The 24382-nt window shown below is 51.3% G+C and overlaps 1 protein-coding gene across 1 annotated transcript in view; it reads left to right on the top strand.

The window, feature by feature from the left end:
- The window catches only part of LOC105303517 (corticotropin-releasing factor receptor 1), a 48732-nt gene that overhangs the window by 2332 nt on the left and 22018 nt on the right, over positions 1 to 24382 (top strand). The window contains exon 2 of the mRNA XM_023521551.1: positions 16832 to 16941. Within this exon, the coding sequence (XP_023377319.1) occupies positions 16832 to 16941 (110 nt within the window). The remainder of the gene's footprint in view (positions 1 to 16831; positions 16942 to 24382) is intronic.

The following is a 24382-nucleotide window of genomic DNA, read 5'->3' as shown; positions in this document are numbered from 1 at the left end:
TGTGTTTTTCCTACTAGATGGTGAAGTATGTACCCTTTATGTCTGGTCTAACGGACTCAGTAAGTGCTCAATAAATACCAATGAGCGAGAGGCAGTAAATGAATGGGCAGCTAATGTTGGTTTCAATTAAATAATTCTTTTTTTCTTTTATTTTTGACCATGAACAACTTGGTGGGCATTGTTCTACCTGCTTTGCAAATGTTAAGTCATTTAGTCTTTGTAATAGCCGTAGGAAGTAGGAATTATTACTGAAGCACCAAGAGGCTCAGTAACTTGTTCAAGGTCAGACACACAGCCAGTGAGTGGTGAAGCCAGAATTCAAACTTAGGCACTGTGACTCTAAGACTTTGTTTTGTTAGCTTTTACCAGAAAATCTTCTAAACCATCTAAATCTCACCCTAGACCTCTGCCAGGTGAGAGTTCATGTAGTTTTGTCAGTATAAAGTACGAATCTTGGGACGTTAATCCAAAACCCAGCCCTGTCCCCACCAAGTCGGCCAGAGTAGAGAAAGAATCCACTCTGGGGCCCTTATTATGAGCCTAGCACTGGTTACAGAGAACTGGGGGAGAGCATGGGGACAGCACGTGAGTGTGTGGGGGAAAGTGTGTGTGTGCGTGAGAGGGTATGTGTGAGTGTGCTTAGAGAGTGGTTGTGTGTGTGAATGAGGGAGAGATGATGTGTGTGTGCGAAGGAGGAGACAGGTGAAATATTGTCTCTACCCTCAGGCGAGGGGGGATCGGGCACCCCTGGGTCACCTTCCCAACCAGCCACAGCTCCTCTGATGGAGACCCAAGTGTAGCTCAAAACTGTGGGTTGCAGTGAGCGTGAAGGGTGAAGGCAAGGCCTACGTGGCTTCATACGGGAGAGTGAGTTCTGAGGAGAGAGCTAGTTTTATTGCTGTTATTATTAGGTAAGCAATCTAGCCACATTACACAAAGTTTGGAAACCAGGGGGAAAATTATTACAACCTCACCCTCTTAACACAGCTACTGTTATTTAAAATAGTCCCTGTAGGCCCTTTTACAAGTGCAGGTGTGGGCACTGCTGTGGCCGTTGGGCACACCCTCTCACTTGTTATGTTATAGCTCAAATCTGTCCCATGTTATCCCAAGTTTTCGTAGGGAGATTGTCAATATCTGCATATTCCCCGTGAATGGCTGTTCTTTGCATCCCTACATGGATGCACATTTGAGCCATGTCCTAATTGTTTCTTTGACAAATAATATGAAGCTGAGTTTTGGAGGGGAGCATTAGCAGGAGGGATAATGAGGGTAGAAAAAAGTGAGCCCAGGGTGGGGCCATGGGCTGCCATAGGGTTTGGGGACAACTGGCCTGGCCACCTTCAGGAGCAAAGTAGGAGAGGGGGACTGACAGCCAGGCCAACCAGTTCAGATTTGATATGACCAGCCCTGGGAAGGGAATGACTTGGGTCAGTCCAGTTCTCAAGGAGGATATAGATGTATGGAAAAGTGGGACACTGACCTGGGGCCAGTGAGGATGAGCTCAAGTGGAAAATCCATTTCTCGCCCTCGCTAACATTTGGCTCCTTGGAGAGCATCAACAGCCAGTGAGATTCAGCTGCACAGAAGAAGGAGTTTTGAGGGTCTAAGGTGCCCCTTGGCAGCACCCCAAGTACCTACGATGCTGGCCAAACCCTTGGGCCTAAGTGTTATTATCACGTGGCCTAGAAGGTAGGGGTTGGGCACAGGGCTGATCATTGCAGCAGCTATTGGGGTGGGAAGACCATCAGCTTGGGAGGTGACAAAGCTGACTTTGGTCCCAGCAATGCCTCTAATCGGCTGTGTGACCTCAGGTAGGTTGCCTTCCCTCTCTGAGTCACAATTTGTCTGAAAACAGGGGTATTGGACTAGATTCTCTCTTATCTTCAATGTCTCATGCCCACACATTCCTTGGAGTATGACCCCACGTAGGAAGAGTGGGGTGCAGCAGACTCAATTCCCAGCTCTCTCTCTTCCCAACTGTGGGAACTTGGGACTTGGCACTTGGACCTGAGTACCCTCTCTGAGCTTCAGTATCCCCAACTGTGAAATGGGGGCAATATCTAACTCATAAGGTTGAGGTAAGGATGAAAAACAAATTAATACGTAGAAAATGCTGGGAAGAGTGCCTGACACAGAATTTGCTTTCAGAAAAAGTTGCAAGGCATCTGCTCTTCAAAGGAAAGAAGATAATTCAAGAAAAGCAACAAGCAGCTCTTGGACATTCAATGTATAGCATTTCTGCATCTTTCGCCCTGCACAGCACTGGGCCTAATAATCACTGTACGTAGTAGGCATTTCCCAAGTGTTTGTTGACTGGATGGACAGAAGCATCGTTTATTCTTCCAGTTTAATAGGGTACACCCGGAACAGGCTTGTTGCTTTTCTCACGAGACGCAGATGTCATGTCAAACAGAGAAGTCTGAGAGATGCCCAAACTACCCAGGCAGAAATATTTTCTCTGGTGCAGAAAAGGCTGGAACTGCCCCCCTTTAAGCCCACTATTGTTCTTTAAAAAAAAAAAAAAAAGCAAGCAAGAAACAGCCCATGCAGCACCCCAGTGCTTTGGAGAATCAATTGAGGGTGGAGCCTTGGCTGGTGAAACTCAGGCCCCTTTGTCTAGAGGAGAGCAGGCGGGTGGCAAGTGACCTGGGGCCTTTCTTGTTTCCTCCTCTGTTAAAAGAGGGGTGGGTGATCTCTCCCGTATCTGACTCTGCCCTAACTGCTCGTGGTACCAAAAGAGTAAGAGCGAGGCCAATTTGGAGCTAAGGCCAAGTGGCAATTTTAGCTACAGTGTTATAGTCAAAGAATGAATTTGTTAGAGACAAATGACTCCTGTATACTCAGATTCTCAGGGGGCCCCTGTCAACGGAGTTCCTTGGAAGTAACGCCATCTAGTCCTTTTTGAATGCTTGTCTTTGGACTTGTCGCTCTTGGCCAGCCATCCCTCAATCCACTCCATGTGGCGGTCAGCATCTCCTGTACGGATGAGAACGTCAGGTGAAGCAGACATGGGCTTGAATCCTGATTCTGGGCAAGTGAGGTTATCGCTCTGAACCTCAAGGGGAAAATAGTACCTACTTCATGAAATAATTATAATGACTTTATGAAATGTCCTGTGTGAAATTAGGTACAGTTGCACAGTGTCTGGCACATAGTAATGCTTAATGAATATTAGCTATAGTAGCCATTTAATAAATCTTACCAGATTTTATCAATCCAAGGAAAACTATCAAAAGGAGGGGTGGTGAGGGGATGGGAGGTGGAGGAAGGAGTGCTCCACAGTGTAGAAGCTCCTCCTATCCCGGGTCTTTGGACAGTCCCTGGGGAGAAAGGATGAGGCCACCTGCTGTCAGCTGAGCTCAAAGTCAAAGAACAGAAGTGCCTGTAACTGGCCCTCTGAACATCTCTGACATGTGAGAACATTTGACAATAAATGTAGAGACATGGAGGTTATACAAAATGATTAATTCACGAATGCAAACAATTATTTTGAAAATGACTAGTTGGATTCTATTAAGCAACAGATTATTAACCATCTCATTTCAGAGTAAGTGGTATCTGCTTCAACAAAAATTGAGAGGCTGGAAAGCAGGAGGGGAGGGAGGAAGACTTGGGGAATATGGACACGCACTTCCTTTTCTGTGAAGCAGGCATGTTGAGATGCAGTTCTGGGAGGTGGCTCCATGTACACAGAACCTCGACTCAAACGCATTAGCCAAACGCGCTCTTTGGCAACTGTCCACCCAGCAACCATGAAATTGTTTCTGGGACAAATGAAGATATTCGTAAGTGCTCTTTCTGCCTTATAAACACAGACAATTTCATGATCCCTCCCTGGCCCTGCTGGGCCCCAGGGAACATTCCCAGCGAGCAGCCCCAGCAGAGTGCTCAGAGGTAAGTTTCGTGGAGTGCTCACCTGCCCCCCTCCACCTGTCAATCGGTCCCAACCTCCAGTCAATCTGGCTATAAGCCAGGGCGCCTAGGTCAGAGCCTGGGGACAGAAACTGGCCAGACTGGTCCAGCTGCTTCCAAGGCTGCAGAATGAGCGGGGTGGGGGTTGTTTTAGGCTGACCAACTACAATTTGGAGTCTACCCACTGTGAGACACAGTAGGACACAGTCAACTTTTAAGCTCTGGGCAGGCAGAGCCTTGGGGAGGTTGGGACAAGGAATTACTCTGTAACCCCAGCAGGTACCTGAAGCCAAAAAGCTGGAGGGCAGCCCGCCTGGGGTGAGAAATGGCTGTGACATTCCCATTTATGGCAGGAATTTCTCCTTCCTTTGATCCATGTTTCCCCAGCCTCTTTCACAGGGTGGTTTCCAGAGGTACCAGCTGTCCCCAGAGGGGACAGAGCTTGGTGGGGAGAGTGGGGGAGGCCCCAAGATGAGGGGCTGGACTATGCAGGCTGGAGAGGAAACCTGGATCAGGAAGGGAAGGGCCGAAGGGCAGCCCTGGGCTGCCTAAGGTGCAATCCTCACAGGTCCAGGCCCCCTACTCTGCCCCCCACACCCCGCCGCTCCCCACCTCATTGTCAGAATCGAAGGCCCAGCTGGGTGCCCGTGGGCTTGCTCAGGGTGGACACTTATTATTATATAAGATGTGGGCATGCAGACAGACAGACAGATACACAGCAGCAGACAAAGATAAAATAAAAATGATGCGTAGATGGAGACCACTGGCTCGAGTTGGCATGAGAGAGAGATGAGGACAGAAGTTTCTGGAGGGAGGAGGAAAGAGGAGGGAGGGAGAGAAATAGTGTAAGGGAGAAAGAAGTGATAGCAAGAAAAAAATGACCTGCGTGTCTTTTTGATCATTCTTGCTTTGAACTTTCTCCCTAACACCCAATAGAAAGGGTGCCCCTGGTTCTGAAGCCAGAAATGGCATTTCCTGGAAATCTCTCTTGGTTTCTTACAAGCATCACCGGCCCATCCATAACCTGCTGTTTGGAGCCTTCCCTACTGTCAGAAGAGCCCTGGAGAGCAGCGAAGCCCGAAGCTCGAAGCTCGAGATGAGCTGTGTGGGCTGCTGATGCTTGTCTGTAGGAAGGAGCTCCCGCCATCCCACACCCTCTGGCCGCTCCCAGGGCTGGGCGCCCCTACCGAGTTCAGAAGGACCAGAGCCTATTGCCTTTGTGGTCCTAACTGTCCCCCAGCGTGCGGTCTGTCTGTCTCTTTCTTTCTTACACATATACACACACTCTCCCTTGTCCTGTAAGCACAGTCAAACCAGGGAGGCAGGTTTGCTGCACCCCGCAGCTCACAGCCAGGCTGGAGGACTGACTCCCGGAGAAGGAGATGGGCACCCAAGGGCCATGGGGTCAGCAGTGGGAGTGCATACAGGTGGGACAGCCTCCATGGTCACTCCCTTGGCCACATGTGTCCAGCTGGGAGGCCGAGCGGCTGGTCTTTGGAGAGACACCTGTGTTCTGGGCTTGGTCTGAGCCTCTGCTGTTCCCAGCTCCTCCTGCCTTTTCTCTCCACTTTGCCCAGCTTCTCTCAGCCAGACACGCCGCTCACTGAGCTGCCTCTGCACAGGGCCCACACGCGTGACCCCTCTGAGCCCTCCTGCCCCACTCTAGAGGTGAAAGAACCAGACACTCCCCGAACCTCCCGATCCTCACCTGCCCTCTGCCTTTGACCATGCTGTTCCTCCTTTGGCGGCTTCTGCCACCCAGTCTCACTGTACCATCCTGTCTGTCGTGTCCACCAATCTTCCCGAACCATTCCTACCCCTTCTTCCAGGAAGCCCTCTGGTTTAAGTCCGTCTCTCACTGGTGGTTCCTTTGCTTTCATGGCACGTCCTCCCCCACATGCGAGCCTCCAGCTCTTTGGTGCGTCCCCCCACAAGACCCTCAAAACATTTACTAATCAGACCCCACGTGGACCCCTGGTCGCTCACATCTAACCCGAGCCCTTGTTCCCACTGTAGATTCTGAGCTCTGCCTGGGCCAGGAGGATTTCCTTTAAAACAAAAACAAAAGATTGTGTCCCCAGCACCCACTTCAGTACTCCACACACATGAGTGCACAATAGATGATGAACTCGATGGAGGGCATCCCCCTCTTCCTGCTCCCTGCCGAACATCTGTCTGTGCGTGTAGAGGTGCTATGGTGACAGGAGACATGGAAATGACAGGTTCCTCTGCCTCGGCATGTGGATTTATGACTCAATGGCTTATCCAGTGCTATGATGTCTGCGCTGCTGAGTAACATTGCAATTCCAGTCCTTCCCCATGTTCCCCAGCCTCCCCGCATCTGGGAGCATTTGTACATGTGTAAAACTGAGGGCAACATTTTGCTTCATGAGGGGTTCGGGGGATGAGGCGGAGGGGCTGGTGGGAGATGTAGCCAGAAGGAGGTTTGGAGCTGGGCTGAGGACAAAGTGCAAGAACCTTTTCAGAACCTGGGGTCTTCAGAGAGCAGGTCCAGGGCACGTTGGTCCCCAAGCAGGGGCTGGAATGGGGGGTTGGTTGCAGCCTGGGGTTCCCACTGCTACCCTAATTCTGCTGGTTACGAGGCAGGAGTAGTCAGGCAAGGCAAAGTGGGCAGTGGACACCAGGGGAAGGGAATGAGCCCATTCCTGGCTGCCTCCATGGGATTTTGTCTCAATCCATACCCCAACCCTCCAGCCTCTGATGTCTTTCCAGATTGCTGGCCTCAGTGGTCTTACCCTGAATGCTGCTGCCAGGCTGTAAAAGGCAGGACCCACGTAGTGGTGGTGGGCCATGGAAGGCTGAGGGTGGGATGGGGGCAATGTGCCCCTGAGGTGTAGAGCACTACTGAGTAAGGAACACTGTCTCTAAAACTGAGAAGGCAGGATGCTTGGGGTATGAGCTGGCTCTGCCACTTCCTGGCTGGGTGACCTTGGGCAAGTCATATAACCTCTTTGGGTTTGGTCCTCCTCTAGACCACAATGGAGAATAGAGGAGGAAATGCCTGTATGGGGAGGGGCCTATCACTATGCAAGCTCAGCGAGTGGGACCTGCTGCTTTTCACTGGCGAGGTCTCCCTCCCAGACTTCACGGCCCCCTCCCTAACTCCTTCCTTTGGTACCGAGCTCACCCATCACTCAAGAGCCTCTTCCTCCGTGGGGCCTTCCCTGATGAGCCAATCAACAAGCTCTCTTCTCCAGCTAAAGCAGGACCCCTCACATCAGCTGTGGGGAAGGACCACATGGAACCTTCCAATAAGTGGCAGACTGACATGTGGCCCTATTTCACATGATGACTGTGCAGCCGGGGCCACGCGACTCAGCTGGAGAGTTGGACAACATCTGCCTTGGTCTAGACCCTGTTCAACGAGATGAATCTATAGACAGTGTGCATGGATTCACGGCAAGGGCAAAGTCATATCAAAGTTTCCAAACGCTTACTCTTAGTAACAGTTTGCAGCTTGCGCCCGTCCCGACAACCCTTTGAGTAGCGTTGGTCTAAAGCCCTCCCTTGGAGCCAGAATTCATGGGCCAGATCGCTGGTTCACTTTTCCCAGACTGAAGCCAGGAGGTGGGTGGATGGCTGGTCTAAGGCCACACAGGGCTTTGCTAGACAGAGGTCCACGGCCTCTTCCTGTCTTGAAGGCCCCTCTCTCTTGTACTCCCATTCTTTCTGGGATTTCCCTTCCCTCACCATCTTCCTTCCCCCTTCCCAGCTTCCATGATGGGCAGATGGGTAAGCGTTTTCACAGCTGGGAGGGAGCTGCAAAACCCTCCAGCTCAGGGTTTCCCAATCTCCACGCTATTGATGTTTGAGGCTGAGTAATTCTTTGCTGTAGGGTTGTCTTATGCTTTTGAGGATGTGGAACAGCATCCCTGGCCTCTAGCCACGAAATGGCAGTAGCATCCCCCAGCTGTGGCAACCAAAAATGTCTCCAGACATTGCCACATACGCCTTGGGGGTCAAAATTGCTCTTGGTTGCAAATCACTGGCCTAGTTCAGTTACTCTCAATTCTGGTGACACTTCAGAATCAGCTGGAGAGAATTAAAATACAGAGCCCTGAGATTCCCCTTGGGCTGAACCTGAATCTCTGGGGTAAAGCCTGAGAAACATAATTTTCTATCTCCCAGGTGCTAAGAGCTGTCTGGAAACGTCTGATTTCATCTAATTTGCTTCTTTTACAGGCAAGAAACAGAGCCAGCCCTGTCTTAAGGACAATTAAATGGTTATTCCTAATTTGTGTCCTAAGGCCCCTTGCTCAGTGGGGTTTGGCGGTCCAGCAGCTCCCTTTAAGACAATCCCTCATGACCTTGGAAGGCAGTCGCTTTTCCAGGAAGAGCAGCCTCGAAAACTTTAGCCGTTTTCTAATAGAATCTAATTTCCAGCCATGAGATGATTTCCTTCTGCCTTCTGAGCCCCCTTCGCATCCCTTTCGAAATGCAGCTTCCTTGAGGACATCCCGTTTCCGCCCACGCCCAAATCCCCCTCACTTTACACTCATCGCAGCGAGCTGAGGTGAGAGCCCCGCTGATAGTGGCACCTGCCTAGCTGGTGCCATCCCCGACATCTCAGCTCTGTTTCCCAGAGGAGCAGATGCCTCTCCCGCCCCCTTGGGGACGATTCTCCAGTGTCTGAGACTTACTCCCAGCTCCCGGCTGAGCAGCTCCCGGGGACAAGGGGCTGAGAGAACCAAACTCAACTCTTCCTGAGTCCCCCACTGTCCCCTCTTGGGGAGCCAGGCTGCGGCCCAGGGCTAGAGATCAAGAGGCAAAGAAACCTGTACCTCTTCTTTTGGAGGCTCCATGCTGGGGGTAGGAATAAGAAGGGAGGCATCAGGCTGTTCTGCCTGGGACACAATCCCAGGATTGGAACATCTGTACAGTAGAAAGATAGTACAGGCTTCAATTTCTTGAGGTTGAAAAGATTAAATGAGAAAAATCCTAGCGTCGGACACAGTGGCAAGTCTTCCTTAAAAGCTGGAATTTAGAGAAAGAAAGGAAGGAGGGAGAGAGGGAAGAAAAGAAAAGAAAAGAAAAGAAAAGAAAAAGGGGAAAATGGAGGTTAGGGAAGACTGAGAGAGGTGGAGAGATTAAGACCAGGAGAAAGATGAAGGTAGGAAGGTAGGAGGCCAGGAAGGCCCGAGATATGAGGAAATACGAATGAGAGAATCGTACTGAGAGGGGGAGAGAATGAATTTGTGAGAAGCTGGACGGGGATGGGAGGTCAGCAGGCCTCCAGGGCAGTGCCCCCCGCCCCCCTCCCCCGTGCCCAGCAAGTCTGCATCATGGACTGTAATGCATAGTCCAGTTTTGCCAGTGGCCACTGGCTCCTGGGAACAGAGTGGTGGTGGAAAGTGGGTGTGTGTGCCCTGGGTAGGCAGGGGACCAGTCAAGGAGTGCTTCCGGGGAGAAAGGCCAAGTTAGGAAGGATGCAACTTGCACATATTAGTAATCATTACCTTTTAACTGCACCATATTGTTGAATCTCTCCAAAAGCTTTAGGGTGTAAATGCTTCTTCCCTATTAGCCCCATTTGCAGATGGGGAAACGGAGGCTCAGTGATGTTAAGTGATTTGCCCAAAGTCACACAGGAAGGAAGGGGCAGATGAGAAAACTCCAGTGTAGGTCTCTCTGGCCCCAAAGTTATGGGTCTGAATTTCTACCCTCCTTTAAGTTCTGGAGTCAAAGGGAACACACTGCCCTCCTCGTTTTACAGAAGCAAGGAAGGGGGACAGGGCAGTGACCTGTCCATGGTCACAGAACAAGTTTTTCAGAGTCAGAGCAGGATCTCAGCCCTGCACTTGCCACTCCCAAACCCTTTTTCCTTCAGCACATCCTCCTGGGGTCCAAGGTGGGAATCCACACAGGAAGGAAGCTCACCTAGTTTTGGGGGAAAGCATGGGCTCTTTATCTTGAGGTGAGGACAGGTTCAGGCTGTTGTAGAGAGAAGCTGAGGGGAAAGGAGCAGGTGGGGCAGGTTGGGGGAAAGAGGGTACTCAGGGGGCAATCGTCCTGGGTGATCAAGAGGCCAAAGAAAGGGCATCTGCGTCGCTGTCCTTTGTCCCCAGTCTCGTTTTACCCGGGCTAGGAAAAGGCACCTCTGTGCAGGGCAGAAACTACACAACTGCCTTCGTAGCTACAGATACATCCCCTGTAGGCACAGATAGGTTTCTGAGAACTGATCACCCCGATGTTTTATCTCTGTGAATCAGATTCTGGTTTTTAACTGCAAGAGGGGAGCCAGCTTTTTAAAGAAATCTTGATTTATGACCCCTCCTCTTTTTCATATTTAAATTTTCTTCTCTTGACTTTGCTTAAAACAGGCTACACCTTGCAAATCACGTATTTAATAAGCGGTTAATATCCAAAATATATAAGGAATTCATACAATTCAATAGCAAAACAGCTTCCAAATAATTCAATAAAAAATGGACAAAGGACCTAAATAAACATTTTTCCAAAGAAGATATTCAAATGGCCAACAGGTGCATGAAAAGATGCTCAACATCACTAGTCATTTGGGAAATGCAAATAAAAACCACAACGAGATATCACCTGTTAGAATGGCTATTATCAAAAATGCAAGAGATAACAAATGCTGGCAAGGATGTAGAGAAAAGGGAAGCTCGTGCACTGTTAGTAAGACTATAACTTGGTGCATGCAGCCACTGTGGAAGACAGTACAGAGGTTCCTCAAAAAATTAATAATAGAATTACTATAGGAGCCAGCAATTCTACTCTGGGTATATATCTGAAGGAAACAAAATTACTATATTGAAGAGATACCTGCACTCGCATGTTCATTGCAGCATTGTTTACAATAACCAAGACATGGAAATGAGTGTCCATGGATGGATGAATGGATAAAGAAAATGTGGCATATATACAATGGAGTATTATTCAGCCATAAAAAACGGAAATCGTGCCATTTGTAACAACATGAATGGACTTCGAGGGCATCATGCTAAGTGAAATAAGTCAGACAGAGAAAGATAAGTCCTGTGTGATGATCTCTTATATATGTAATTTTTTTAAAAATGGAACTTGTAGAAACAGAACAGATTGGTGGTTGCAGGAGCAGAGAGGGGACAGGTGGGACAGGATGAAGGTGGTTAAAAGGTGTAAACTTCCAGTTACAGGATGAATAAGATGGGAGATATAATATACAGTGTGATGATTATAGTGAACGACACTGTATCGCATTTCGGAAAGTTGCTAAGAGTGTAAACGTCACTCCTGCCGAGTAGAATCCCAGTCCAGCAAGAGGCTTGGTAAGATCAGACATCTAATGGTCTGAAAAACAAAAGACGGAAAAAAAAAAACCCAAAACAGCTTTCCTTTTAAGCTGAAAAATCCCTTCCCATGGGAAAGCTTCCGAGAAGGCTTCGGAGAAGGAGAGGGAGAGGGCCTGGGTCCTCCTGCCGCCCCTCCCCTCCGGCGGGAGGCCTGCTGTGGTCCAACCTTTATGTAACCGAGAAAGATTCTGGGAGCCAGAGCCACCAAGTTGGGATAACGACCACACGGACACTTGTAGGGGGCTTTAAATTTCAGAAAGCATCTTGCCCCTCCTTTCCCCCGAGGTGGCCCACATCACTGTGATGCAGGTAAGAAAGACCTCATTGGCCGGAGGAGCCAGCTGACTTCCCCCAGAGTCACACAGTCAGTAGTGGCAGGACCGGGCTAAAAACTCAGCAGGAGGGGGAGGCATTTTGCTGAAAGACCACTCAGGAAGGATGCAGCTGTGGCTCTGACAGAGGGCCAGCTCGCCCTCAGCCCTATGAGAGGTTTTTGTGGGGCCTCTGGGGGCTCTCCTAAACTGAGCATCAGAGGTACTTGTGAAGGGGAGGAAGGCAGGCCCCCTTCTCTCAGCTCTTCGTGAACCTTTCTGTGGTGGGGGCGGCCCCTGGTGCCTCCAGGCCACCCCTCTTCTCCCGTCAGTGGCCTCCCTGAAAGGTTAATTACCAAATCATCCCATCAAAGGAGACTGTACTTTTGTGCCTTAAAGACCAAACTGAGCTTCAGCAACATAGTTATTTATGGTCTCTAATGAGCATTTTCTGGGTGTGATTAACCTTTATGCCAAAGTCACACTGGGGTTTGGGATGGCAGCTTCAATTCCAGCCATGCTCTGAGCTGGCTTGGGGGGAGGGGTGACATGGGCAGTAGCTGGAGCAGGCAGCTGAGAGACGCCCACCCCACCCCACCCCGCGTGGGCTCCCGCACCCATCCCTCTCCTCCATCCATCCCTTCTCCCCATGACCTGCCCTGATCTGCTTCCCCCAGAGCAGTGCCTCTTCGTGTCAGGCACCCACCCGGTCCTTGGACCGTCATTTTTATGTGACGTTGTCATTGAGTTGAAGCACACCCTCGGCCTTCTTAGGTTTAACAGTCAAGGTCTGGCTCTTTGGCGAGTGGCGAGATTCGCAGCCAAGGCTCAGGTTCATTTTGGAAGTGGGTGCTGCCTGGCTGGCGTACAGAAGGAAGGCATCGACTAGTGAGTGAGCCTAGTGTTCCGCCCGCGTCGGGTCGTCGATGCCATTTTGGATTCCTCTACCAGCTGTCGGAAAATGATAATCCTCATCCTCACAAAGTCCTGAAAACTCGGTTTGTCAAAAATGGTTCCGAAAGGAGAGCCAGGAGCTAGGGCTGATGGCGGAGGTGAGGAGCAGACGGGGGCTCGAGAAAGTGGCCGTTCCTAGGCCTTTAAAAGCACTTTGAGTTTGCTTTAAGAGAGGAGGTCATGTCTGGTTTCATGAGGCCCAGGCCTCTGATGTGACCCCATATTTTGGGGGCAGGGGCTAGACCTCCCTGAGAAGTGAAGGACACTGTGTACCCTCCCCAGGGCAACAGCTGTCATCACACGCAACTTCTGCATTTAATTGCAGGGTTTCATACCCCCTCACTGTGTGTGTGTGGACCCCAGATTATGAACTCCCAGCTTTAGAAGGAAACAAACAACATCCTGGAAACTTTGGGGCCTGTTCTCACAGTGCAATAATTCTCTGTTGACCGAGATGGAAAACTGGTGAATGGTGAAGAGGAGATCAACATATGGTGGGAGGAAATACTCAGGAAAACCCCGGCCTTTTTAGAGAACCGTGATTCAGGAATAAGCCGGAAGCCTTTACAGATCCTTCTGCAGAGCAAGAGGCGGCACAAGACAGATTTCGTATAGAGCTGACCTTTCCTGAGAAGAAAGATCGGTTCAGGAATATTAAGGAGTCTTTTTCTCTGCATAATGCAAAGCCAGACCTCTCTTGGTAGAAAACGACTTTGTGAACCATCACATCCAAGAAGGAGACATAAGGGTCAGGGTAATAGGCAGTGAGCCAAGAACAGGCTAGCCCTTCGCCCCATGGCATCCGGTTTGGTTCCATGGGGAATCTGGATTTGCTCTGCTCTTCTGTGAACCCCAGCACATTAAGATGCGAGGCTAAGACATTCTGGCTGGCGTGTTTGCCATCTAATTAGAACCCCGAGGTGTAAGGACTTCATACTGAGGCTATTGCATGCATCTGGGAATAGTCCAGGGTCTCTGTCTGCGAGTGTCATGAGCACCAGGATCTAGTGATGAACAGAGGGGACATGGCACATTGACGGGGTGACTGAGTTGTTTTGCTTTGGAGGGTTGGCGAGTGTGCTGTCAGGCGGAGGGGCCATGGAACTGGTTTTTGAGGACTGCCGAGTTCATCAGATGAGGGGTCAGGCAGGATGAGGAGGGGCAAAGAACTTCAAGGGCACAGGTGCGCAGACACCAGCAGGAACAGGTGTGCTGGACACGGGATAAGTACTACAACAGGAACAGAACGAGATATGCCTTCAAGAGGGATCTGAGGCCCGAAGCACAGCTTCAAGATCAGAAGGATAATGGTGGGGTGTCAGGCAACGGGGCTGATATTTTGGAATAGGGTGTTTCCAGTTTCTTTAATTTGCCTGTGGCTGAGCTGCCTCTTGGAGCCCCACTTCAATTCTGTGTGTGCACGTACATGTGCACTGGGAGATGGCAGAGGCAGGGCGGGGTGACAAATTAGGGGCAGGGATTCTTAGTCCCCTTCTAGAAGGAATCTCTGGCTATTCAAACTGAGCAGCTCCTCCGTGGGGACAGTGCAGAGCTGGGTCTCTGCCAACCATGCCGAACTGAGCAGTGCAGGTTTGTCCTCAAGGACACTGATCTCGGCTTAACTAGCAAGAGGCATTGGCTGGCCTGATGGCTTCTACCTCTCTCCACTTCTGCATTTTCATTCGGAAAATGAGAAATGAGGGTAAAGATATTTCACTGTCTCTTTGGGGACTTTGAAGTTTAATCACTGATTAATAAAGTGTTAGAAGTTCCTCAGGGCCAGAGATTGAATGGGTTTGTTCTAATTACTCCCGAGTCCCAGGAAGGAGTTAGCTAACTCCAGCACCGTCTGCTGAGTGTTCTGAGTGCTGGACGCAGGATGGGAGTGCAGAGCTGAGGGCATGCTTGGGAGCTTGGCCCAGTAAGAGCAGAGAGACCCCTATGATGTGACAGAGGGAGCGTGCCAGTGAGTGAATAGAGTAAACAAGCCCACTATGGGACTCAGGCGGAGTCATCGAGGGGACAATGTGTGTGAATCATCAGGGTTAAGCGGGGCTTCCTGAAGGAAGTGGGGGTGAGGCAGGCTCTGACCAAGGTCGGGGGGCACTTGATTCCACCTCGTCATATAGGATGGGAGAGAGGGGAGCAGAACCTGCTGTCGTCATCTGACAGGAGTGGGAAAATGTGGGTACCGGGGAGACGGGTGGCCCTGGTGGGGTGAAGGGGGCCTGGGTGGGAGAGGACACTGGGAACTGGTGAGCATGGACAGCTTGCCTCTGGGAAAGGGCAGGTCAGTTTGCCTCTAAGGACTGCGGAAAAGTTCTGAGGTCCGGAAGGGGTGAGTGGGGAGGGCTGGGGTGGGGTGCGGAGTGCAGCTTAGGAAGAAGGCGCATGCGCAGGGCAGAGCCAGGACTAGGGTGAGGTGAGTGAGGCATTCTCCTCAAGAGCAAAATTTAAGGACGTGCCCCAAATCTTTGTAATCAAGATAAGTCACATTTTAATATTATTACTGAGTTTTCCCTTTACCCCAAGCTCCGATCTGGCCCAGCACTTTTACTGATCCTGTCTTTTTTAAAAAAAGTTTTTTATAGTTTGCTCACATGAATTTTTTTGCATTAATTTAGAGTTCGCAAAAAATATCGCGTTAAAATATGTATCTTGACTACTAAGTTTTATGGTGCCCTCCTTAAATTTTGCACCCAGAGTGCAGGCCTCACTCCCCTCACCCCTATTCCTGGCCCTGTGAGTGAGGGGGACACGCGATGGCTGTGCGCTGCTGGACACCACTCTGGCTTTAGTCTACACTAGCGTCTTGCTCAGTGGGACTCAGGCGAGCCCCTACCTCATTTTCCCCCTGTGAAATGGCGACGGCAGCTTCCAGATCTCTGCGTCTGTGTCTGAAGTTCTGCAATGAATTGGGCAGACTGTGTGGAAATGAGGTGGGCCTGAGACAGCCCGGCCGGGGGGCCCAGCAGAGGGCATCAGGGAGGGCACCCCGAGAAGAAAGAGCAGAGGAGCAGGGGTGGCGATGTGGAGAGCCACCTCCTGTGTGGTTCATCATCCCAGGAGCCAGGTCAGGTGGGCATAGCTCTGCTGCGCATTGGGTGGCCTTGTCCTGAGAACTGAGGGTGGGGCTGGTTATAATGCCTGCGTGCACGCACACACACACACACACACACACACACACACACGAGCTTCTTATCCTCTTGAAAAGTAAATCCCAGGGGAAACAACCACTTCTCCTCAAACGGATGACTAAATAAAAATCACCAAGTTCGAATCCATCAACAAGACCTACCAAGTGCCTATGGTAGACCCGAAACGTGAGGTAATTCATTTACGTATTCAGCAAATTTGAGTGCGATGAACAAAACAAAATTTGTGCCCTCATGGAGCATGCTATGCTACTCCCGAAGGACTTTCTTCATACAGGGCATCGTGAACGCCTGGGAGCAGGGCTGTTATACCTGGGTTTACAGGAGAGGAAACTGAGGCATAGAGAGGTCAAGTGACCCGCCCACGGCAACACAGTGAAACTGGGGCTGGACACCAGGTCTCTTTTGACTGTGAATCCATAAAGAAGGTGCTGACCTCAAGGGAGGGGACACAATGATTGTGTGGGGGCGTTAGCCGAAAAAGGGGCAGCCCTCTAGGTGTGAGTCCCACGCCAGTCTCCTCCCAAGTGGACTGAAATTCTGGAATCAGTGCCACGGAGGCCCTGGGAAAGATAAGAGGTAAGGGCTCTCCCCAGAATCTCTCCAGACACACTTATCCCTTCAGCTCTCTGGGCCCCAGTTTCTCTATCTGCAAGAAAGGACAACCACACCAGCCCCAGGGAGAGTTAAGTGCTATCGCGGATGTAAAAAGGCTTCATAAATGGTGAGGCACAATTTGTGCGGACTGGTAATGAGCTGGGTTGGGCCGAGGGCCCCGGAAGCTGCTGACTGAATGAGAGGCCAGGGGAGCCCGCGGCTGCTGAAGGTGGGGTGGAGAAGGAAGGGTGGAGGGGGAGGGGGAGGTGCACCAATGAGGATCTGTGAGCCTGTGGTGCTCAGGGTGTTGGGACACAATTGGGCCATGCTTGAGATCCCATGGGGATGGAGGTGGCTTCCTTAGACAGACTGTCTATTTGGGGGCCTAACTTCTCTCTGGAGACTCCCAGCCCTTAGGGAGAAAATTCACCTCTGTCCTGGGAACCTGGGCCCCTGCTCTTACCAGTCTCCCTCCCAGCCTCTCCAAGAACAGGGCCGTTCCAGACCTTCGAGGCAGAGAGGATGTGGGGACAGGAGGGCAAGGTGGCATAGTCTAACCGTGTCCTTTGCTGCCCTGTGCCCACAGGCCCTTCTCCTCCTGGGGCTCAGCCCCATCTCTGCCTCCCTCCAGGACCAGCACTGCGAGAGCCTGTCCCTGGCCAGCAACGTCTCTGGTGAGTACCTCTGCTCCACCTCTGCAAGAGTCCAGGCCACCACAGCCCTACCACCTGCCCCTGCCCGGGTCTCCTGGGTCCTGCACACAGAGCCATGTCCTCAGGCAGGAGCAGCAGAGAGGTTTCCTCTCTAGAGTCCAAGCAATTCCTCATCTCTCCACGGAGGGAGCGATGTGCTGAGGAGGATCCTGAAATTGTGGTGGGAAAGAGAGCTGTGATGAGGCGACAGCATCTGCGTGGGCACAGGAGGGGCATGTGGCACGTGGGCTGAGTAGTTATCTTCCCTGCTTTGGGGTGGACAACAGGGGAAGCCTCCCCAGCCCTTGCTGCTCTGAGAATCAACAGAGCAGGGGCGGAGCTGGGGCTCAGGCACCTGTGAGGAGGGAGGCTGCCGTTTCCTGCTGTTAAAAACGCCCGAAGCATAATACTACAGGGGGCCAACTGTGTGCCAGGTGCTGCAGGGGCGCGCTGAGCTATATTAACCCAATTTTCACAGTGACCTTCTGAGGTAGGTGCTTTAACCTTCATTTTACACTTAGGGAAACTGAGGCACAGAGAAAGACTAGTAAGTGCCGGAGCCAAAATTTGCGCCCAGGCAGCCTGGCTGGCGGATACACTCTTCAACGCCGTGCTCGACAACCTCCTCACTGAAAATGCTGCATAGCAGCAGATATGACTAATGCTTGTATAACTCCATTTATTTACAAAGCGTTTTTGAATAATCGTTTTATTTCATGCTCATGGGAATTTCAGAGCCATGTGTACAGATGAGGAAACTGAGGCACAAGCGAGTTACACGGGAGAGTTAGGCCTTTGGCTCCCAACGCCGGGCCTTTTGTAACTTTGGGTGTGGTCCCTGAGCCCTCACCCTGGCCCTTTAACCAGGGTCCTGGGGATGTTTCCGCCAGCCAGGTAGGAGGGCCCCTTTACCTGAGAGTCTTAGGAAGGCTCGTTGTTTCTCGGCAATTCATTTTCCTCTTCAGTTCTCTCTTCAATTCAATACAACTCATTAATTGAGCACTTACTGAGCACGGGGTCCCATGCAAGGCACTGGGGAGCAAAGAGGGGCCTCACAGTCTGGTCCAGGAGTCAAGGCCACAGATAGATGTACCATGAGGCAGAGTGCAAGGCACACACCAGTGGAAAAGTGGACCCGGTGTGCTAGCAGGGAGGCCAGGCATCGGTCTGAAGCTGGGCCTGCAGGGAGAGGAGGCTTCCGTGACTCAGAGAAGCTGTCATGGTCTCTTGCCTTTACTAGGGAGGGTCTCGGGTGGGGTGGGGGATGGGCACTGGACTTGGAGAAGGCTGACTGGGTTCCCATGCGCACAGTGATGCTCAGTCTTGCCCTGGCTGAGGGCAAGGGATAAGCCACAGGGATAAGCTTAGCCACAGGGATAAGCATGCCCTTGACCCCCTTGAGCCTCATTTTGCCCAGTTGTAAAGTTGTGGGTGGGCGCGTGACACCTGCCTCAAAGATCCTTTATGATTAAATGCACTAAGTTTTATGGTAGTGTGCCGCACCAGTGCCACTTCTGAGTATTATTTATTATTGTTGGTAACATCTCAGGCTTTTAAAAGTGCCTACCATATAGCTGAGATGAGGGGAAGGCACTTGCCATGAATTGCTCACTACAGCGGAGGTGGCAGGAAGGTTAGATCAGTGGTGTCATCAATCCAGTAAGCCTTCCTGAAGGAGGAGGTTCCAAAGTGAGTTACAGAGAGACTCTGAGCAGGCACTGGCAGAGAAGACCTAATGCTCTGAGCCAAAGCTAGGGTTGACTGAGGCCCAGCAGGTGAGCTTGGTGGAAAGAGAGGGGAGGGGTGAGGAGGGAGGAGTAGGAAGTCTGGGGAGGTATGAGGAGCCTGGAGTCTCTGGCTTCAAAGTTGGCTAAGCGAGGCCATGGGGAACTGGGACGTTTTCGAGCCAGAGTCTGGAGTGCTAGCAGAGAGAGACTGGGAGGACGGAGAACTGCCCAGAGGCTGGGCCTGAGGTGAAAGGCCCTGCCGGAAGCCCCCCATGCCCTGGAGCCCAGTCAGTCTCTATTAACTTGCTCGTGCTCAGGAGGAGTGACATCCCTGAGTCCCTGCAGGTGTCGCCTGTCTTTGGAGGCACGAGGCTGTGATGAACGGTGTTCATTCCCCAATGATTTGTACTCTGTGCCCCTATCCCCAGCCTGGCCCAGCCTGTCTGGTTTCATGGCATACAATCCATCTCCCTCCACAACGGCTTCTGATAACATGCTATTTGTCTTCTGATGCCAAGACCTACCCAGACCAATGGGCACTAGTAGAGACAGATGGTGAGGGTGGGGTGGAGGGACCGAGACAGATGGATGGGCGTCTAGCAGGGGCAGCTGGCACTGAGCCAGGGCCTTTGCGGGGCTTCTCACATGTCAGGAACAGGGAGAAGGTTGGTTCCCAGAGCCATCACGCGGCAGATCACCGACTTGGCAATTCATAAAATTATGTTACGAATATGATAATGCCAGAAAGTAATAGTATTGACTAATGACATCAGAGACAAATGGAATCATATTGTTGACAAGAACCCAGGGTCAACAGTTCCTATCCCTTGTCTTAAAGGTAGTGACGCATAATAATAGTGATAGCTAAAGTTTATTTAATGCCAAGTGTAGACATCATTCTAGGTGTTTTACTATCATTCAATCACCACAACCATATAGTCAGGAAGTATTTGTGTCCCTGTTTTACAGAAGAGGAACCTAAGGCTCAAAGAGGTTAAATAACTTGCCCAAGCACATACGGTTACCAAGCATCGACTCCAGGATTTGAAGCAAGTGGGCCTGATTCCAGATGTTTCACCACCGCATTATGTGGCTGCCCAGAGAGCCATGGTGCTTGCGGCCCAGCATAGTCAGTCATCCTGGGGTACAGAGTTGCCCCTGCAGTTTCCCATACTGGGTTTGTACATGGCCCCTAATTTTCCTCCAGACCTACTATGTGCCTGGCACTATGCTAGGTGTTGGGAATGCAAAAATGAAGAGCCCACAGGCCTACAGGACAGGAGGTCCACCCACTTGTTCTGACAAATCACGCTCCCTACAAAGGTGTCTTTCTTTTCTGCCCAGCCCAAGAGGAGGCAGCTCAACCACAAGGTGGCCAAGCAAAGAACTCTCTGCCTGCCCTCTGCCACCCTCTCCATGCCAGGTGACGCAGGCAGAGCCCCTGACCATTCATCCCAGCAGCGCCTTCCTCTGAATGGGCAAGTGCGTGTATTTCAGAAGCTGCCCTTGAGCCACCTGGCTGCTCTCCCTCCAGGCGGCCTTGGCTGAGTCCCTCTCCCCGGCTTACACCAAACAGGGGGATGGGCTTCCCAGCCTTGGGGCTGCTGCCAACTGCCCACCTACTCTGGTTTATTCAGAAACCCCTGATGAGAGACCCAACATAACTGGGACAGGAGCCAGGTTCCAGTCTCCCTGTGAAGTTATCTACCACAGAAGGATCCGCTAAGCACATTTGGACCCTGAACCTGATGGGAACGGAACTGTGGAACCTACTTTGGGAAGAAACCGGTGCCCCCAATCTTGCATAGCATTGAATAGGCCACTTCAAAGGGTTCTTATCTGTTCATTAAAGCAGGCCCCCCATGATCCTGACTCAGCAAGGGCTTTTTCAGAGGCAAGTGGGAGCCCTCCATGCTATTTCTCCTCTTCCCTCCATTCTCAGGTGTTTGGGGCAATCGGAATGTGGGTCCCCAAGCATCTGCTCTGTGCACATGTGGGGAAGGAGGAAGACACAGGGCCAGTTTTATGTGTTACTTTAGTCTACTTGACTCCACCCCCCTCCCCCCAAAAAAGACCCTGAAGGGATCTAGCTGCCCGATGAGCGAGGGAGTGAGCCGTCAAGTGACAGAAATGTCAATACCTCAGACATGCCAACCACACAGCTGCCTCGGGGCCTTTGAACTTAACATTCCCTCTGCCTGGAGCACTTTTCCCCCAGGTATGCACATGGCTCCCTCCCTCACTTCCTTTAGGTCTCTGCTTAAATGTGAATACTTTAGAGACGGACAATTAAAACAGCAGTCTATCTCCTTACTGTGCTTGTTTTTATTTTCATACCATTTCTCACTAGTTAACATGTCTGTCTGTCTGTCTGTCTTTTTGTTTACTATCCCCCCCCACCTCAGTGAAGGCAGGGCATTTATTTGACATATTACTGTATCCCAAGGTCCTAGAAAATGTCAGGTGTTCAGTAAAAACTTGCTGAGTTAAGAGCAAAGTCATTAGTATTCCTCCCAGTCTATAACTTAATTGACCAGGAGGGGCGCTGTGGGACAGGAAGCTGTGGGGAGGCGTTAGCTCTTCCTGGCTCAGGGCTGGCAAATTGGCTTGCTATTGGCAAAGCTGGCTTACTCTGGTCCAAACTGCTATCCATCCCGGATCTATGGTATACAGGTGGGAAAATAACCGCCAGGAATGCAGGAGATGCTGGATATTTGTGGTACTGGGGACTGGAGGGGACACTGGCCCAAGAATCAGAGTCCAATAGCCCTGACCTTGAGGTCCTTATAGCCCCCAAGTTGAGTGACACAGAGACTTCCCTTCCCAGGTAGGAGATCTACTCCCTCCCAGCCCCCGGAACATCTGAAATTGTTATTTTTTGTGTACTTCTTCCCCTTTCTCCTGGCTTTTTGTCTGCTTCTCCCTGTTTTAGTTTCAGCCTTTTGTCTTTTTTATTTCCTCCCTCTCCCATCTCTCCTTGCCCGCTTGTCCCCCCTCCCTTCCTTGTCCTCAAAGAGTGGTTGAGTGGATTGAATGAATGGCATGAATTTCATAATGTAAAGTGCTCTTCACACCGCCTGGTATAGAGTAGTGTTCAACAAATGTTAGTTACCCCTACCCCGCAAGTCCCGTAACACCCTTCGGGAGGCCGAGTCTGCAGGATCCCCAGGGGCCCGATGTCTGCTGCGCCGCGGGCTCCAATCCCGTACCCTGGCGGGCGGCGAACTGCTGCGGAGGTGGGGCACATGGCGGGAAGCGCTGAGCCTACAAGGCAGTAGGGCGGGGAAGTCCAGTGGGCAGCGCCCACTTGCCCAGAAGATCTCCGGCCTCCTTCACCCCACCCCCGTCCTTCTGCCTCCTCTCTTCCCTAGACCTCTGGGTCCCGCTCCTCTTTCCCTACCCTTCCTTTACCCCTCTTTTCCCTCCCTGCCTCTCCCTGCTCAGCCAGCTCCCTAAAACCACGCAGCCAAACCCCTTATTGAACTTTCTAGCTGGTATTTCCGAGTCTGAGTCCGGCCGCCGCTCCTGATTGGCCCTCGTAACTCTGACCTCGCCCTGTCTGACTCCACCCCTCCCTCGGATCCTGCCCACTCAGCTCCAGGCCCCGCGCGGTTGCCCTGGCCTGTTATTCTGAAGGGAGGGAGAATTTCGTCTCCTGACCCTTTGCATTTGGTTTCTTGTATTCAGTTCTTGCAGCCTCTCTCTCCTTTTCTTCTCATTTCTCACACAGTCTTTCATTCTCTCCAGGATTTTCTGGGCTTTTAATGTAAAGGTCATGTCTGCGGCAGCATTCTGTCTCACCCCCTCCACGCAGCTGCGGGGTTGAGGTGGGGGAGGGAGGTGACGGGAGAGAGGGAGAGAGGCATGATGACATGGAGAAACCCAGGCTCGGGGTTGGGTGCAACCAAATGCTGCGAGGGCCAGTTGCCCAGGCTGGGATGAGCCCTGGGCAGGCGTCAAAAGACTATCGTTTCAAAACTCACTTCTGCCTCTTAATGTCTATGTTTTTGGTTAAGCAGTTTAACTGCTTGGGCCTCAGTTTCCTTATCTGTAAAACAGGAAGAGTTAGCAACCACGTTGGCTGGTGGTGTGAGACCTATAGTAGATGCTATGGAATCCTAATGCGAGCCACAGTCTCGGGGCAAAGAGCAGCCGCCCTGGCCACTCCAACCCCCAAACCTAGACCAGCTATGGGCTGCGGTAGAGCTCTGGGCATTGCCTGGTGCCTGGTTCTCGAGGCCAGGAGAGCCATCTGCTCAGCGGCAGGTCCCTGCCTTGGCTGTGGCCTAGTCCTGGCTGTGGCTGACGCCCAGTCCAGCCCTGTCCTCTGTTCTTTGTGGAAGGGACTCTGAGAAACTGTGCAAGGCTGGAAAGAAAGGGAGAAGGAAGGGAGGGAGAGCAGATGCTACACAGACTAAGAGGGTGTGAGGCAAGTTCTAGGTGCTGCCACACATGACATCACATTTAATCTTCCCAGAGTCTAGCTCAGAGGGTATTGTGAATGAGTGAATCAATGAATGAACAGCCTACTGAAGAAGGTATAATGGTGTCATTAAATCAAATAGTATATGTAAAGCACCTGGCATGTGCCTGGCATGCAATCAGCCCTCAGTAAAAGCTGCTCCCTTCCCTACTTCCTCTTTGTCCCCTCTCCCTTTCTTGGCATGAAATGCGGTGTAATAGAAAGAACACTTGATTTAGAGTCAAAAACACTTTACTCATTGACTCATGACCTTGAGCAAGTCACTTAACTTCCCTGGGTCTCAGTTTTCTCATCTTTAAAAACGGAATAATGACATTGTAGGGTCGATGCAGATCACACAAAAGACATGAAGAGAGGCTTTGAAAAAGCAAAACAGTTCATAATATTACTCCTCCCTCCCCATGGCCTCACGCCTCCGGCTTCTCCCCTCCTTCAGGCTCAGCACTATCAACATGACCCATGACAGATTAAAATCTCAACCTGCTTTCCTCACTCCTCTACCCCAACCATCCCTGTGATGCCGTTCACAGATGCTCTACTGTGGCACAGCGCTAGGGCTTGGCCCACCCCAGCCGCCTGGCCTGCCGTCTACTTGTATCTATTAGGCTCCTGCCTAGATGTCTTTCTCTTTCGGTTAAACCACTTGGCCTCAAGGCCTCTGCCCCTTGAACCCTGATCTGCACGGACACCCTATGAATAGCTTTGATTAGAAAGAAAAAACAGCATTTGTACAAGTGCTGCTCAGTACTGCCCCATGTCCAGCAGAGAAAGGACATCACTCTAACCCGGTGCTGTCTTCTGCGAGACTGGGGACAGACTAAGTTGGGGAGGAGATGGCAGGCAGGCCTCAGCCAGGGCTTGGCAGCTGCTGATACCCAGCACTGAAGAGGCTGCACCCGCATTGGTTCACGGCTTTCCCAGGCAGGAAAAGAAGGGGCAGCTTCAGGACGGTTGCCACGACTGTCCGCAGCCCGACCTTCACTCTTTGGAGAGCAAAAGCCCCCTAACCCTCCAGAGGAAGAGGAATTACTGTGGCTTCAACTCTGTCCTAACACGCGCGCGCGCGCGCACACACACACACACACACACACACACACACACACAGAGTTCAAAAAGCTTTTTAATTAAGGGAAAATATTTGGAAGGGGACTTTGACATCCTCTTTCTAATTCAGCTGTTTATATCTTCTTTCGAGTCACAGGCCCCTTTGAGAATCTAATGAAAGCTATGGTCCT

The sequence above is a fragment of the Pteropus vampyrus genome, unplaced genomic scaffold (assembly GCF_000151845.1).
Source record: "Pteropus vampyrus isolate Shadow unplaced genomic scaffold, Pvam_2.0 Scaffold306, whole genome shotgun sequence".
In the NCBI taxonomy this organism is placed as follows: domain Eukaryota; kingdom Metazoa; phylum Chordata; class Mammalia; order Chiroptera; family Pteropodidae; genus Pteropus; species Pteropus vampyrus.
The sequence above is the reverse complement of the archived record's forward strand: the minus strand, read 5'-3'. Positions and strand labels throughout refer to the sequence as shown.